At 35.3% G+C, this 18,765-nt stretch overlaps 1 protein-coding gene across 1 annotated transcript in view; it reads left to right on the forward strand.

Moving 5' to 3' along the window:
• wasf2 (WASP family member 2) overlaps positions 1–18,765 on the forward strand; it is a 49,162-nt gene that overhangs the window by 16,196 nt on the left and 14,201 nt on the right. The window contains exons 2-5 of the mRNA XM_039740752.1: positions 7,659–7,818; positions 13,974–14,108; positions 17,055–17,208; positions 17,710–17,827. Of these exons, the coding sequence (XP_039596686.1) occupies positions 7,686–7,818; positions 13,974–14,108; positions 17,055–17,208; positions 17,710–17,827 (540 nt within the window). The 5' untranslated portion in view covers positions 7,659–7,685. The remainder of the gene's footprint in view (positions 1–7,658; positions 7,819–13,973; positions 14,109–17,054; positions 17,209–17,709; positions 17,828–18,765) is intronic.

The raw sequence follows: 18,765 nt of genomic DNA on the forward strand, positions 1-18,765 counted from the left end.
AACTATCTTCAAGACACATGGTGCAAATGTTCATGACATGAAACTGACATGTGTCTTATAAAATATCTAATTATCTAATCTTCACTATTTTTAATGTATATTATTATGCTTGACTGCTCTTATTAATTCTGCCAAAAACAACACTGTAAGTTGCAAATGTATTGATACACAGTGTGTGAACCCCTTTGGCATTCATAGAATAGCATTCGCAACTCTCCCCTCACTCTTTTCTACACTGAGTAGATACCTATAATTAGTGGATACACACTGTATACTATTTGAAAAGCTACTTCAGTGAACATTTTAACATTAGAAGAAAATTAAAAACTGATGATAAGAAAAAAATGAAAGTACCACTTGTATGTACTCAGAATCTGGCCTGTCTGTGTTTCAGGTTGACAGATTAACTGGAGTTTTGTCCAAATACCAGTGGTGATTTTATAACAGTAAACTTAACTATCGCTTCTTTAACGTGATTATCACCCAGAAATGCATATCGAATGCATATGGCCAGGAGCAAGGTAGAAAATACCATTCTTTTGTACTGTATGTTGTGTCTATATAATTTTAATACTAACCACACCAGACTGTAAGCGAACATTACCACACTTTGCTGGTCCCATAAGAGACTGCTACAAAATGAAGGGAATATAACCATATTCCTACATGAAAGCTTTTAAGTCTGTGATAGACCAGAACAGTGTCCCAAATGTAAGACCTTCACAGACACCAGAACGAATGAAAGAAAGGTCTTAAAGGCCTGGGGAATTTCCAGAGATTCCAGTGAGCAGAGCAAGGAAACATAGGGGGCTAGAAGACCTTTAGTTGAATACGTGACTGCACCTGCTCCTGTGGAAGGCTAAGGCTAGAAAGATTGTTGAATATAAGTATGCTTATTTGTCTCTTTAAATACTGTTTGAAAAATGTGTTGTCTGGAAATTTATTGCTTTTGTTCACTTGCCACCTCATACTTAGTGTGTTTTGAAAAAAAAAAAGCTTTTTTAATAACTGCCTATTAGCTGACTGTGAAATAAACTAGTGTTGATCTCTTCTCTAAGGCAGCATCTGACTATGTATGAGGGTTAAAAGGTGCCTTGAACTAGGGGTTCATAAATTCTTGAGTCAAAATGAAAGAGAGAACCATGAATGAGAGTTCAAGCAAAAACTGACGTTAAGAGTTTACTAATCCCAAGACATTAAACACTGTAAAGTCACTAGGCTGATGCCAGGGCTCCTTGTCTCATCGGCCATCCACTTTATACAGATCTCACAGGTGAGTCTAGAGCTGTCAGTGAAGTGGGACTGTGTCTGTTTTTTTTTCCCCTCTGTATTATATATTATACAGCATATAAGCAATCTCGGTTGTCTTTCTACAAAGTTGCGTGATCATTAATAGAGAATAGCTCTTTCATTATTACTTATTTTGGGAGCTTTTGCTGTTTGCAGTAGTAAGTGCTGAAATTAGCTAATAGTTTCTGTACTAATCTGTTTTCCCATCACAACAAATTTTGCTTTTTTTTTTCTTAAACTCTTTCAGCATTTGGTAAAGGATCTTCATCTCTTAGGCACTTTGACTAGGCCACATACTGGCATAAATTCCATTTGCTCTCAGTCGATCTCCTGCAAGTCTTTAGTTCTTCATCCCCTGCATAATCGACTTGAGAGGACAGTAAGCAAGGCTTTAACTGAGGCGCACACTTTGTATGAGACAAGCCGGCAGAGTTGCTATGGAGATGGTCCCCTTGAGGGCAGGAGGACAGTTTTACAGCTAAATTGCTGCACCCCACCCATCTGCAGAGGTTGGCAGAAGTCAAAGCTAATTAAAGTGTCTATTTCTATCTGTAGCTTAAAGGGGTGGGATTGGTGATTTTTTTTTTTTTTTTTTTCCAGGAGCAGGGAGCCCTCTAGTGGAAATCCAAAAGAATGTGCATTACAGTCAGCTGGGTGATTCCACTGTGCTAGTGGTTAATATTATAGTGTTTGAGAGTTTTGAAAATACCTTCTTTCAGAATTTAAAAAGTAAACAAGCATCTTTATATTTTCTTTCAAGATGACAGCCTTATGTTTTCCAGTTCATCCCACTCAGCCTAAATAGAACAGGGTAAAGGTGAAAACCTTGCAAGTGTGCCAGGAGTACATGTTTAGTCATTCTGTTTTAATTGCGATTGCACAAACAGTACACAGCAAAGAATGTGCTATCTTTAATCACCAAACTCTAGATAATTACATTTGACAAAGTGACATCATTCCTGTCACCAGCTGTCAAATAGTATAGCATTCTTTAAAGCAGCTTTTAAATGTAAAACCTTTTGCCATGACAGTTTTGAGGAAGAGACAAGTTTACACTTAGTTCCTGTTTTAATTTTTCTATAGCTTCAAAAGGTTTGCACTTTTAACATGTTGCAATGCTGCCAGTTTCTCTTTTTTGTGTTGGCAGAGAGAGAGAGGCTTGTGACCTTGCATGCTTCAATTGAAATGAGGTTCTAGTGTATCACTTTGCACTCATATCTTTACCTCATATTTGCCAGCAGTGTCCTATCACCAACAGGAAGATATGTGCTAAGAGAAAAAAGTGCTGCTCTTTAAATAGTTGCATGAGTTCTGCAAGAGATCCTTAGAGGAAACTGCAAGAAGTCACAACAAACACAGTTTATGCATTGGGACCTAATTAGATTTGAAAAGTGGGGTCTTTTTCAAAATTTCAAAATTCCTTATTTTTGTTTGAGCTATACTTTTAATTGACATTATGCTGAAATTGACTGAACATGCATTCATTATCAAGAGTGGCTAGTGAGATCATGAGCATGTATCTTTTTTGTGTTTTTTTTTTTGCTTTTTTTCCTTTTTAAAATGATTTCCTCCCACTGTAACATTATTTTAATAATAAAAAAAGTTGTATTCTTAAGTCTCTTGGCTTCTTAAAGATTTGGAATGATTTTCCTTTCTTTCTTCTTGTACACATATTGTATTTGCTCATTGCTGTCTTTTATTACAATGCAACCTGCACAGTGTTGTCTTTTTTTAAGATTGGAGCACAAGACAAAGTTCAGATTAGAAAATAGCTTTGCGTTTACAAAATGTTTTCTTTATTTTTCTTTCAATCCCCTCGGTGGGGGTGGGGAACGTTTTGCAGATTTTTGTCAAATGTACTCTTAACTGGCTTTTCTGTGAATTTGAATGCCACAATAATGCTACCTCTGGATGTAGGGTTTGTCAGACTTGCTGACTTCAGGTGCTGATCTTGTCATAAGACAGCTTTAATTTATATGACCTTTCAGCACAGTCACACTCGTTTCTTTTTATTACAAGCAATAACATGATTCCTGACGGAGCTGATGCTGTATGATGAGTTAAGAGGTACAGTGAGTCAGTGCCCTTTTGTATTTTTCCATTCTGCCATGGTATGTAAAACGTGAGACATCAGATAGATGTGATGAGACATCAGGCAGATTAGTGTCTCTCCTGTTTATGAATCCTTGTTCCTCATTGCTGCATTATATGCATTGTAATTTCAGATAAGCATTCATTGGTTGTCAGCTCTCATGCATACAGATTCCACCAGCATGAATAAGGACAAAAAACAAACCATGGCATGAGTTACAGACTTGTTGGATTGAGGCATGTTGTATGTCAGAGTGAATGCACAATACTTGCTACAATTATATAAATAAAGGCTGTGGCTAAAAATGCCTGGAAAAATCATCTAATGTGACATTTATGTCTTATGTGTTCATGGTCTGTTTTGGTTTGGCTGTCTGCCAGCTGCTCTTTGGACCTTTTCAAGCATGAAGACTGAAATATATAGACCAAACTTTAGCAAAACTGTGCATATAAACGTCCTTTGACTTGTGTCTCTAATCGTGCAGTATGTAAATGTCAATCCCTTTCACCTATTCAGCTTGTTTATTCACACTCTTAAGTCCCTGTTAAGAACTGTTGTGGATTGACTAGCATTGACAAATGTTTTTCTTCATTGTAAAAGTGTGTGTATACCTTTAAATTTCAAATATCATAGCAACCCATTTTTGTAATATGTTATTTACTGATTTTAAAATCAATTAGACATGAAATAAACTACTTACTCCATGCATTTTCCATACATTAATGTTAAATTATTATTGACTCCTGTCCTGTACCAGTTTGATAAACTGTATGATCAAAACTCCCAACACACAGTAGACCCATGAACATGCTGAGAAATTGAAAAGCTTAACACATACCAGTCTTGTTTTAAAACATCATCATTGAATTCTTGTCAAAACTGATGAATTCTTCCAGCTGAATAAGGGGATGAGTGAGCAATCTAGACTAAGATACCACAATAGACTTTTCCTGGCCTATCAGGTGTTGCTGCATGTAATGCTGTCAGAAGACTTTGAATAATAGTAAAATCCAAAACTATCAGACAAAGAAACAAAGATTTTTCACCCCTAAAACAACTGAATGTAGGACATTGCCAAAACATATGTCCTATAGAGAGAGATGCTTCGTAACATGAGTTACAATTCAGGTGTTGCCTTGGATATATTTTGGATAGTTTTATTTGAGATTGATGTATTTGATGTACTTTAGTATTTTAAAATGAATTACAAGGTTGAGGTGACTTGTATTTTATTGATCACTGGTTTCCTCCCTTATGTGAAATTTTACCTTAAAAATAGTAAGGTGCTGTTCAGGTGGTTGCTCTAGATCCCCTATGGATATACTGTTTGAGAACAGTTGATAAAGTCTGCCCATGTCTTCATTGTATAGTGTAGTGATGGATGGATATTGATGAATGATTATAAGCTTGGCAGGTGTTTTCTCAAAAAAAATGTTCTATCTTCTAAATAGTTCAGGTAGTATTTAATGGGAAGATCATATATGAAGTCTATTTCTAGAATTCAAACTTGTCAGTATAGAAGTCTGTAAAGATATTAATACCCAGTAACATATGTGAGTTAAGCAGTGGATAGATAAAGGTGGAGCGGAATAGATTATTATTGTGAATGGAGCTATTGACAACAGTGTCTTGGCTTTAAAGTGCTTCTTATATTGGCACCACATTTTGAGCGAATGATACATTACTGAATTATTGGTAAACTCCCTAGCAGTTTTATTATATTCATGAACTTGGAGATGCAGCAGCTAACTTTTAGGAGTTGCCCAATGAAGAGGATGTGGAACCACCTGTGCTTGCTGCCCCACTTTCGTAAGACAACACCGGCAATACCATATCTTAGCTGTATTGCTGCCATACAAGTCCTGTTAATCTTTGTTTGAAGGAAATCGTTCCAGATGGACAGTGTTTTTAGTGAAAACTTCAAGCCTTGCCCCCTGTTGCTGAGGTGTTTCATTTACACATTGTTGCGCGACGGCGTTTGCTGCCCACTGGTGGTTTGTAGGGAGGTGCATGCAAGCGCCATCTTGTGGCTGTGGTTGAGTATGAGTAGAGTGGACTGCTCCATACACACACAGGTCTTTTGTTTTGTATATGGCTAATTGTTGACAATTAATAGGCATAAGATCAAGGTAAATAGTGATGAGTTTGAAGAGCATTTCCTCCTCTTGGTTAACCAACACGTATGGTTTTCTTTCTTACTGTTTCCTTCTTTTGTATTATAGTACATATTTTCATGACCCAGTAATAAAATTTAAAATTTGGTAATTCCAGGGTGTCCTCCCATCTTTTGAGGAAGTTGGAAAATTGCCTTAATGATACACTGTTCATTTGGAAACAATATAAAAACCCAAGGAACAATAATGTATCTAATGAAAGATTTGCTAATGTAGTGATATTACGAACAAAATAGCTGAATTTAGGAAGGACATGGATTTTTAACAGAAACGATTCATCCAGTTTTGAGAAGACATTACAATTTTATTAATCTCTTGTTTGATACTTTGAATCAGATTGCTATATTGAATTTGATAGATCTTTATTTTTTGTAACTGTACTTCCTAGATATCTTAACTGTTCAGAGGTAGGTGGAGAAAGTGAAGTAATGCAGGTTTGGTCTGATGTACAGGACTGTTGGATGGAAGCAGTACACTGTTCTAGTATATTTTCTACATAGAGATCCTGTAGGCTTCCTTTGATAGATTCAGTATCCAGTATATAATATGTAAAATGAGAGTTGTGCATGAAAGTGAAGTGCATTCAATCAAATTTGAGCACTGCATCTTACTTGTGCACAAATAACATCAAACATGTGGCAAGTTTCTGGCTTTGAATATCCAACCTGCTAAGTTTCATTTTGGAGTTCGCATGGCAAGCAGACTTTCTAAGCTTCATTTTCTTTACCAAACCAAAATGCTGCATTTTTCAGTAATTAGTGAATGACTTGGTTTCTGCATAGTTCCCAGTGGTCCTTAGCTAGACAATAGCTTGTAGATTCAGGATGCTGGTAGGCAAATGATTTAAAAAATTCCAAAGCATGCAGGACTTACCCTTGAATTGGCATTGACAACAGAGAAGTTAAGGGTGCTACAGTAGGTTTGGCAAAACCACTAAGCTGTCTCTTAAGGTAGCACTGTTATAACAAATTTAATAACCTTAAAACATTAACTGAGACTAGCTTTTGTATGTGGTGATCTTTTGAGGAAAATACAAAAGAAGCACAACCTTTTGCTTTATATGACTAAATGTTCCTTCTTCATAAGTAAAGACACTTGTATCTTGACAATGGTAAAGTAGCCTTAAATGACTTTTAGGTGAAATATGCAGGTGTTTTCATTAAAAATTTAGTACATCTTAACTTTATGTTTGAAGTTTACATTGTAAAGCACTAAGGGCTAATAATAAAGCTTTACACAGGGTGAGTCAAAACTATTTTAACATTTGAATAGCGGAAACAATTTATTCACAAAACATACTTCAGTATGTGCAAAATAATTTACAGGAATGTTTCAACCCGTTTGCCATCATGGTCAACACATTTATCATATGTGGCACATAAATTGTCCACAAAAATTGTATATAAATATATATACATAGCAGTACCATTAGTATTAACATAATTTCTACTCGCCCCAAGAATTCCTGTTTGCTGTAGCAACATATGCTAGTGAAATCCTTGCTCACCACTTCCTGTGCGCTTTCACTGTTTTGAGTAGATGCAGGGATAAATAAAGTGTCAGTGTCAAGCACAACTGTGATATGGCAATTGTTACATCATGTTTTGCATATTTTGCCTGTATGCCTAACCATTTTTAAGTTAGTTTTAATTCTTTTCAGATGATTGTGGTGAGCTTCACAATGAATAGTTAACTGGTAAAATGGGATACTGTTTGTTTTGAGATGCTATATTTGTGAGTTTCTGTTAGGATTTAAGTCTGGGCTTCAGTATAACCAAGGTGTAGAAAATTATAGTGGAATAAAGCGTCAACATCATGATCTACGAAACAAAACTAAAATAGAACTTTACAAATTTTCATATAATTCGAACAAGAAAAATTCAAAGGTGTAAATAGTAAGCGTATGTTTTGCTTATTGCAGCTGGAGTCTAATGTACTTGTTAATTCCTATTGTGAACTTCTGCAAATGCTTGTCTTGTGATTTGGGTTAATTATTCAACAGCTATGCTATCTGGAGGCTTACCTGACAGACACATTTTTTATGTCGCTGTCTGCTTAATTATGCATTTTTAATGTTTTTTTCTGTTTTTTTTCTTTCATAGATTATTGGCCTCATAAACTAGGTTAAAATGCCACTAGTAACAAGAAACATCGAGCCTCGACACCTCTGCCGACAGACTCTGCCCAACAGTATAAAAAGTGAGCTGGAATGTGTTACCAACATCACCCTTTCTAACATCATTCGGCAGCTTGGTAGTCTCAGTAAGTAACCTCTTCGGAGCTCAACCCAGTGAGCATGTTGAACAGTTTTATCCTATTTAAAATGTTTAATGTAGTTTTGCTTTTACAGAGATGTAAGTTTATTTAATATGTAGGGATGCAGTGGAGAAGATTTAGAATTTTGTGAATTTTATGATCTAAAACTTCAACAGAAGGCACAATATATTCAACTTTTAAAATTCAAGACTTTCTTAAAATTTCAATATAACTATTATATCTTAAATTTGTGCTCCATGACATATTGCTAATCATTTGTTTCAGCATATTGTTCATGTGGTTTAATTTCTTCGTTTAGTGGCTGCTTATATCTACTGATAGGTGAACTTGTAAAATATTTTAACATCAGAAACCTTTATGTTAAATTTGTCTACTGTAGGTTTTTAAGTGTCCTATTAAAAGCTTAGGTTTATTTCATGCTAAGATAAACTCTGCATTTCAAAACTTAGATACTGAGAGTTTTAAGGAGCGAATTCACTTGGGAATTTAAAAGGCATACATTTTATACTGTTGTGTTGCTGATGAACACCAGTTGTCCGAAGAGGCCAAGAAGGAAGGTTTTCTTGTGGTTTCTGTGACAGAATAGATGGCGGTGGTTCTCCGTTTGTTTTAAGTGCAATAATTTGTGTCAAGCAGAGGTTCCCTATACATTTACACTTCTACCTCCAGCCTGTAATGTCACAAGGAAGGATGAAACTGTGGATTTATCCTGGTTATGCCAAATTTATGACATGACCCTCTCCCCCCTGTCTATAATGACAGAATCCTAGATCTATCGGGTAAGGTAATATTTTTAAAATGTTTAATTGTTTAGTTCATGGCAGTCTCCTCTTTCTGTTGTTAGAGTGGGTATTTACTTCTGTTTCCCATCTACTTCAAAGCCCAAAGCATTGTGCAGTCGGAGATAAACTTTTCCAAATTTATGTTGTAAAGAGCAGTTATTTGAGAATTTGTGGAACTTCTGTTTGTCTTGATGAGTTTGTTTGTTCTTCTGTCAAATTTCTTGTTGACAGTGCATTTTCAGCCACAGAGCTGCTGCTCACTGGATGTTTTACGTTTTTCATAGCTTCCTTTGTAAAAAATCTGTGACTGTAATGTGTGAAAGAGTGGCAGCTGTCCAAGTTCTGGAATGAGATGTCATACTGCAGTCAGTCATTAGAATAGCTTTGATGAGAGCAGGCCATTTAGCCCAACAAAACTTGACAATCCAATTTTTGTAAAATGACAAAAATAGTAGTGTCTACCACAGTGTTTTGTAACTTACTCTGTATATCTGTAGTTCTCAGGTTAGGGGGTGCGGCTGTCTAGTGTTTGCTCAAAAGTTACCCCTGACTAGCCTCAGTCTCTCCCCAGTGTTCTTGTTCATAGTCTCCTTTTAAGACAACATTTTTTGATCCACCATACTAATTAACTTCACAATTCCATTACTGTATGTTAACTATACTAATAAAAGGCAAAGCCCTCATTGACTGACTCACGCACTGACTCATCACTAATTCTCCAACTTCCCGTGTAGGTAGAAGGCTGAAATTTGGCAGGCTTATTCCTTACAACTTACTTACAGAAGTTAAGCAGGTTTCATTTCAAAATTCTACACGTAACGGTCGTTACGGTCGACAACGTCTACCATGTTGAACTTTCTTATTTATGGCCCCATTTTCATTAACTTTGGTATGCGGCATCCCTGCGCTAACCGAAACCGATGTACATACTTATTTCGGTGGTATGACGCCACTGTTGGCCACCATATTGAACTTTGCAATGTCACTAGTTCTCCAACTTCCCGTGTAGGTAGAAGGCTGACTCCATCTTCACGAAATTTGGTAGGTGGCTTCCCTGTGCTAACCGAAACCGATGTACGTAATTATTTCAGTGGTATGACGCCACTGTCGGCCTCCATATTGAACTTTCCAATGTCACTAATTCTCCAACTTCCCGTGTAATCAAACGGTAGCAATTAAAATGTTAACTAAAAAATGAACAAAGGTATAAAGAATACCTGAACACTGCAACACTAATCCATGATGCTGCTTGGATGGACTAACACCTATCCTTGCTCTCCAAGCTTTACAAAGCTTAGAAAATTGACTTCTTTTGCTAATGTTTTTACAAGTGATTATTGGACAGGTTCTTACTGATGGTGTCTTTTGATATCAATACATTGGGGAGTGTTTAATTCTGCCCTGTTAGTGAACTTGGATAAGAATAATAATAAGATATTACATTGAAGATCTGTATTTTTTTCAAATGCAGGCATAGTGTGTTTACTGTGGATTAATGTCAGTTTTATACCAAATGATAAAATTGAGCTAGCAGTCTTTAAAGATGCCATTTGATGGTGTTGTTTGAAAATTGTGGTTGTTAAATTGTCAAAAACGAGAAGTTGGTGAAGATACTGAAAACACTCACCCAGGTTCTTTTGCTCATTTGATGCCTGTCACTTTTTTGTAGTTCGCCTCACCATCCACATTTATGCATCTTAGTATATTGGGAAAAGGGTGTTAAGGATAGAGCTTCCAAGCAAGAGGAAAAGATGAAGGCCTAAGAGAAGGTTTATATATGTGGTGAGAGAGGACATGCAGGTGGTGGGTGTAACAGAGCAAGATGTAGAGGACAGAAGGATATGAAACAAGATGATCCACTGTGGCAACCCCTAATGGGAGCAGCCGAAAGAAAAAGAAGATTTTATTAAAATGATTTGTTATGATTAGTGTTTGTTTAGATTCCCACTGTTTATAAATAAAAGCACATTTAAGCATTTTTTTTAATAAAAACTATAATCACAATATTGCCTTAAGTACCACAAATCATCTATCTATCTATATTTCATCTATCTGTATCATCTTTTTCATCTATCTATTATCTATTTCATCTATATATCATCTATCATCTGTATTTTTGTTAGTTATCCCAATAGGGTAAAGTCTAATTATACAGTAGTATTTTTTTCCAACACCAAAGAAATTTTGAGACTATACCAAGACTGACAAGATCATGTGCATAGTATTTATGGCTTGAGAATGTAGTTTGTCAGTTATCATTAGACCTTAAAAGGCTCACATAAACAGTTAATAATACACTGATTTCATTTGATATTTGTGGCATTCAGTTAGATGGAAAAAATGGTAAAGAAAATTGTTTATTCCGGGCTTCATTATGTTTGTGTATCATACATATGTATCAGTGGTGCCCAACTCCTTTCCTGGATGGCTACTGTGGCTGTACGTTTTACTTCCTGCCACTTTCTTCTTCACTGACTATTTCTACTCCTAATTGCCGCCTTTTCCCTTGATTTTATTTGCCTTGTTGAATAAGACTTTTCCTTAAATTGCAGCCATACAAAAATGAGCTGTAAAGTGAGCCAACAGATTGCCAGCTGAGTTTGGGCCTCAAACTCCAACCAATTTCCCACCCACCAGTTTCTTAATAAGAAGCTGATTATTATTGTTGTTAAACCCAACCTTTAATTCGATTACTTGTTGCTGCTCTAATTCTGCCACAGCAAACATTTCCAAAATGCTTGATTTTTCTTGTTTCTAAGACCATAATCAAAATATTTTGTGGACATCGAGCAGATTAGCATTAACAAGAACTTCACCTTTCTTTATGTTCAGATATTGTATGCTAGACACAGGTTAGCTAGTCATGTGTTGGCTGGTTTTATATTTCATTATTATTTGATTGATAATTAATAAATCCTATTACACCCAAGGGCATTTTTCAGTGATTTCCACCTGAAGGGGGAACACCATAATAAAGCCTTATTATGTAATAAATAAAGAACAGTAATTTTTTCCCTAAAACTTAACATAACTTTTCGAATGTGATAGAAATTGTGTTTGTGTCAAATTTAAACTTTCTTTTCTTTAAAAAGTGATACCAAAATAACAAACAAACAAAAAAAAGACGCTGTGGTTTTCCCAAATTTTTGTTATAAAATACAGTTTATTTCATTTTCAAACAATGCCAGGTCAGTTTATTTATCTATGATGTGTTCCCAGATATGTCAACTATACCTGTGAAAAATTGCATGTTGATAACACAAAGAAATAAGTAGTTACAGCATTTGGCACCATGGGCACCCCTCTCACCTCCAGAACTTTTCTAGACAGAGAGAGACAGAGAGAGAGAAATTGGGAGCATGCAGAAATAGTACATTGCTAGGCAGGGATAGCCAAAATATAAGTAAATATAAAATTTATATAAAATAATATAAAAATATACAAAATATAAGTACTTTCTCACATATACACACAAACATACACCCCCAAAAAATTCTATTTTTTTTTTTCCTCAAACATGGCATTTTTTATATCGTTTATAAGTATTTCAGGCATAAAAGGGTATAAAGCTTGCAAGGGCATGACCCACTGAGCCAGAGCCACCTGAGCTGAACTGCCAGATCACTGGTAGCTAGTCTGGAATTCCCACCTGCTGTTTAACAACAAATATCTCGCTAATGCTTCCTCCCACAGGGACGAGCCTGGGCTAATTCTGTCAATTTTGTATATAACATGTCTATATTCACTGCTGATTTCTGAAATTATATGTGACAACACACACAAATTCTGGCTCGAACTTCAAGCCTAGTGAGTCATTGCTCAAAGTCAGGGTAAGCCTTGTTCAAGCATGGCTTTGTTTGGTGTCGTTGAAAAAGTCACAGTCTCAGCTATCCAATGGTGTGAGTTTTGTGATAGTAATGACCCACTCAAAATCGGCAGGTGGTTCAAGCCCATAATGGCGACTGTGTTTATGGGTTATGTCGTTTTCCTCAAGACTCCTTCATCACACATACATATATATACGTGAGGGCTTGTTTTGCTCAGGAGAACCTGCTGTAAGTGCTGATATGTTACTTGTATATATTTGCTGTTGGTTTGTGGAGTTATATGCAAGAGCAAGTGAAAATGCAGGCGTGAGATGTAACGGTTTTTGCAGTTTGCTCAGTTGTAGTGGGAGTTCAAGGCCTTTTGATTGATGTAATAACATACATTATCCTAAGTTTTGACAATTTAGAGAATTTTTTTGTACAGAAAAATTACTGGGCCTGTTTTAATTTTTTTTGATGACGAATGACATGGCACACACAAGATTTCATGCTAGCTTAAAAGTCAACTTGTACATACTGTCACACTGTGATCACTATGAGTGTGTAGTAGACACCTGGGTCTTTCAAACAAGGTATTGTTTGTGTTTGTGTGTAGCATGATTTGTCTGTGGGTTTTTTAAAACATTTTTTGAATCCTTTTCGACCCGGTACCTGGCTGCTTAGGGTTTAAGAATAAATAGTAAGTCAGTTAAAATTAAGGGAAAAGTTAGAGGCAAAACATGGTAACTAAGTAAAGGGTTAGAATAAAACTAGAAGCCACTGGAGCCCTCCAAGGACTGGAGTTGAACACCCCTGATTATGCATATACACCGTAATATGTGAATAAATGCACATTACATTTTGAACATAATTAGCTTACCTGCTGTCTTGGATATGGTCTAATCCTAAGAAACTGAACCTTTGAATTGGGTTGGGTTTCTAGAATGTTATTGCTTTTCAGGTGGTTCAACTGCTTATGAATATCGTTCTTTTTTTTTTTTTGGGACGACCCCCCCATGACCCCCTTAGTTAAATTAAACAGGTTTGAGAATGTTATGTGACCAGTTATCAGCTAGCCCTCCTTTCCCCCCATTAGATTCCCAAGATCACTTATTAGCAGTTTTTTCTGAAATTATGTAAAATTTTGCCAAATCAATATGCGAACAGATGATTCGCTGTGGCAACTCCTAACGGGAGCAGCCTAAAGAAGAAGAAGTTGTTCATCCAGGTCAGCTGAAGTTTGTTTTAGCATTAAACATGCCCCAGTCTTGAAGTACTTAGGAATGGTAAAAACCAGAGGTTACTACAGTCCTTTACAAATGTGCATTATTTATTTCCAAATGTTATTTCTATGCCTAGAAAATGCTTTCTTAAAAATGCAGCCTTATGTGACCTCCTAAATATTTAGCAATCTACAAAACATGTCAGATTTACAATTAAACTATTTAAAGATAAATTCATCTGAAACTAAATTTTGTCAGTATATTAAATTGTTGTCAAAAGTATTTTACACAACTTCATTTTATTTAAATGCAGTTTTATGTTGCTGCAGGTAAATATGCAGAGGATATTTTTGGAGAGCTCTTTTATGAAGCAAGCAGCTTTGCAATACGTGTTAATGTTCTGGGAGAAAGGATTGATCGGTTACAGGTGAAAGTGACACAATTGGACCCCAAAGAAGAGGAAGGTAAGCTTTATATAATATATATATATATATATAATTTTTTTTTTTAATTTATTCCCAGCTTTTGGGAAATGTAATGTTCAGTGTGCAATCTGTCATGTTTTACTCTTTGCAAAGATTCTCAAATACAGCCAGAAAATTGTAATGACAAAAAACAAATAATTTCAGGGGATTAGTATAAATATGACAATTTTTTTTTTTTTTGACAGAAAATGTGGGAAGAATTTGCATACTGGTGTCATATTACTTTTGCTGAATTTCAAACTTCTAGACCTGATGATGATGTCATTGTCAGTGTAGGCAGAACTGACTGGTGTATGTTTTTAACATGCATATTTTGTGCTCCTGTAACTACCTGAACAGATGCTGTGTGGATATGCAGGCATACAGCACATAGAAACAAATGCAGTGGATCTGAATTGAGTGATAAAATGTTTTGAATACAATCACATTAATAGTCTGTTCTGTTTGTAAAAGTAAATTTGATTTGCAAGTGTGGAAAAGTATTTTCTGTTTCTAATTAAGGAAGTGTAGGTGTTGTATGTTAAGGTTCCGTTGTGTCAGACAGGGAAGCCAATGATACATTCTGAGTAAATGAAAATGCAGTTTACTAATCTTTCAGGACTTTAATATAAAGCATACCTACGTGTGTGCACTTGACCCCAACATTTAATATCAAAATTACTTGAATATTTGTTTAGCCAATAAAGTTGCACTGCGCAAGGCAAATGCATTCTTAAATAGACCAAATCCAGGGTGCACATTGCAGATGCTCTTCCTTTTTAAAGCTGTATTTACTAATCCACGTCCCAATTTTTCCACGCTTTTTCTAGTGTATGGTATTATAGAGAACTGGCTAATATGTTGCATCGTATTCTTCGCTTTTCAACTAAGTCATCTATGAGGCAAATCCATGACTTTTAATTCAACCCTAAAGTGCCAGATAAAGTAAAGTAGCGTTCTTAATAGCAAGCATACACATCTTTGTGTATTAAACACAACCACCCTGAGGCAGAAAACATCAGGTGAACAGCAAAAGCATGTTTGCCATTACTACACTTATTAGAGTTCATGTTTGTGTCAAAAACCTTTTGTACCTTTTTTTACAACTAATACAACATGTATGATAACAAAACATGCAATATCTTTGCTTTTATTAAGAAACGAGATGTTAGATTTATAACCTACCAAATCATTTGGTTCCTGTCCTGAGAGATAAAATCAAAATTCACTGATAGTATTCTGTCTGGTTATTAAACAGAAGTAAATAAGCTATGCATACGGCATCTTGGTATTTGAGACACAAGGACCATGAGTTGAAGTACCTGCATCCATTCGTAACACTCATTAACCTGTTGTACAGCTTTGAATATAAATGCATAGAGATAACGAAGTCTACTTGAAATCTAGTCTTGACCCAAATCAGAGCTTTGCTTGCTAAGTTCTGAAATCTTCTACAGCTTATTCATTTTCTTCCATTTAAATGTTCCATTTGACGTTTTTGTAGTGTGACATTGCCTCCTAATTTGTTTACGTTTTCAGTAAGATATATTAATTCTAAAGTCCACTTAATGAATGCAAGACCAAAGGTGCATCTGCTTAAAAGGCGAGGGATTATGCTGCCCCCCAAGGTGGCAGCAGTTTTATCTCAAAGCCTAGTGGCTTAACAAGTTTCTACTAACACTATTTGGTCTCCATGATATTTTTCTTACCAATTTGAAATTCTACTTCCACCATTCATTGAAATGTTAGTTGCCAAATCTATTAGATTAGTAATAACGGATTATCTTTTCCATGGCCATGGAATTACTGTTGCTGGGTTTGACAGAAAATGAGGAGTTTATACACATTTTTGAGCAAGATTTAAGCCAGCCATAAACTTTGTGTAATTTATTTATAACTGCAAGTTTTTGGCTGATCCTTCTCAGAAAAGAAACTCTTTCTGCTATATTATGTTTCAGCAGAAAATAGTTTGTGCTTTTTTAATAACTTTGTAAATGGAAACTGGTTTTTTAGTGGTTTTGTTTTTAACCCTTTTTTATGAGAATGTTTAGTTTTAAATGTAAGCTGTAAACAACTGTTTTCTCAATAGACATTTGGCAGATGATTTATTTTCTCTTAGCAGACAGAGTGGAAATGTACAGTGTTTTGAACCATTACACCCCAAATACAAAGGGGTTGCAGATTATAAAGATTTTAAAGTAGTTGTAAATTATGGCATGACACTTTAATACAGTATGTTAATGCTCAGGTTTCTAGAAGTTGTTGTAGGCTAATTTAAGCTTTAATGAAATTCATTCCATGTATTTGATTATTTGTAAATATTTTGTGAAATACATTTTTCTTATTTTACCATGTCTTTGAAATAAAACACACACACACACACACAATTTAAAGTAGGGACAAGACATCCATCAATGTATGAACAGAGGTAACCAAATTCAGTTATGAATGGAAATGGAACTTGCCCCTGCATTAATGGACAGAAGACAAGAATCACAACTTAACAAGGATGCAGCTGTGTTGTAAGGCATGTCCCCATATACATGCAAACTGACTCCTGCTTGGTTACATTTAGAGACTCTGGGTAACCAAACATACATCTTTCTTGAAAGCAGGTGGAAAAAGAGTTATACAAACAGAGAATATGCAGTCTCCACACAAATAGTGATTGGGCTGGGTTATGAATTCTAATCCATGAATCGGAGAGGTAGCAGCACACCCACAGTACCTTCATATTCACTTTCACTGCACAAATGAAAATGTAATGTCAGAATAATATATGGATAATATTTGTTTGTGGCTAATGCAGGGATTCTTGATTTGGCAATTGTGGCTAGGCATTTTATTTCTAATTGCTGTTTTATGCCAGTGTGGATAAGAAGTGTTATTCTCAAGAATTACCGATCCAGACTTTTATTGTATGATAATATTGATTGTGCTGTTTAGTTTCTCTGCAGGCTATCACTACAAGGAAGGCATTTAAAAGCTCTCTTTGCCAGGATCAACAACTTTTTACTAGATGTACCCTTCCACAACCTGTACAGGAGACATACAACACCTGTAATAAACCACCACCTCTTAATAATCTCAGTGTATACAGGTATTTCCCTGATTCTTGCATGTGGAGCATGGGGTGTGTGTTTGTGTATAAATATGTAGAACCCAAGATTTAATAAATAAATTATATATACAGTAAATATAAAATATAAATTTATTTCTTGGGTACGCTGAAAAATTTCTGTAGGTTTTTAATATTTTAATGGGACATCTACTTGGAAAATTCTATTATATAATGACAAATACTTAGTTACTGGACTAGACAACTTTGAATAAATACTGTAATCCTTCATAAAAATAAAATTTGTAACATTTTAATGTATTATGATATCAAAGTTGGCCTTAGTGTTTTTTACACTAACATTAAATTTACTGTGTATTTTTTTTATATAAGAAAACTTACCATTAATATTATAAATTTACCAGATGTAAATGATGCACACAAACTTCAATTTTATTATAAATAGGATTATACATCAGAGTAATTTTTTTTTTTAACCTTTCATCAATGTGCTGTTTTATAAATGTTTTGTCTTCCTTACAGGGAGGATGGGAAGGAAGCTCTTAGGTTCTATACTGATCCCTCATATTTCTTTGATTTGTGGAAGGAAAAAATGCTTCAAGATACCAAGGACATCATGAAGGAGAAACGAAAGCACAGGGTACGACTTTGAAAACTTTTGTTTAAGAACTGGGGGGGAAAAAAAAAAAAAATTTGTTTTTAATACTGCTTATTACAAGCCCCTTCTAATTTTTAACAAGTGACCTCAAAAGCAATTGTTTGTTGAATTCTTTGTTCGTAAATCCTGAAACTTCACCCCCCCACCCCCCCAATGGCATGTCTGGAAGCATGTTTTAATTCAAGTTGAGCAGAAGGAAAGTCTTATTAAAAAAAGCAAAAAAAAAAAACAACAAAAAAAAAGCATAATTAAATGTACTTGCACAATTGTTTCCTCTCTGATCCAGCATCTTATGCCTGAATCCCATGCCCAGTAGTTGCCTGCATGGGTTTTCCTTCTGGTACATTTAAATACCATATCTCCAAAGGAGTATGTCTTAGGTGAATTGGCAACTTTATCTTGGGCCCATATGAGTGAGATTTCATTTGCATGCACGCGTGTGTGTGTGTGTGTGTGTGTGTGTCTGTGTCTGTGCGCACATGTGAGTGAGTGAGTCGGAGAGAGAGTAGACTCTGTGATGGATTGGTGTACTGTCCAGGACTGGTTCATGCTTTGCAGCCAATGTTGTTAATATGGGCTTTGCCCTATTGTGACCTTAAATTGTATTAGATGGGTTAAGAAGGTTATGTAGAGAAAACTGGACAAAATAAAACTTTTTAAAATAAAAAATCATTTTACTTATACATCCAGAGTAATATTAATCTCTTTAATGGGGTGGATCAATATTTTGGAAGCATGTTAACATAGTACTTACAGACATTCATCACACAGAATATATTGTAATATTTCAGGTTGTATTGAATTCTGGGACCGTACAAATAATATATTTCAGAAGTATTTTTTCTCTGCTAGTTCTTGTATAAGTTTTTTTTTTTTTTTCCACATTTTGCATTAGATATGCCCTGCTGCTAAAGATGATG

This window comes from Polypterus senegalus, chromosome 17, assembly GCF_016835505.1.
Source record: "Polypterus senegalus isolate Bchr_013 chromosome 17, ASM1683550v1, whole genome shotgun sequence".
NCBI lineage: Eukaryota > Metazoa > Chordata > Cladistia > Polypteriformes > Polypteridae > Polypterus > Polypterus senegalus.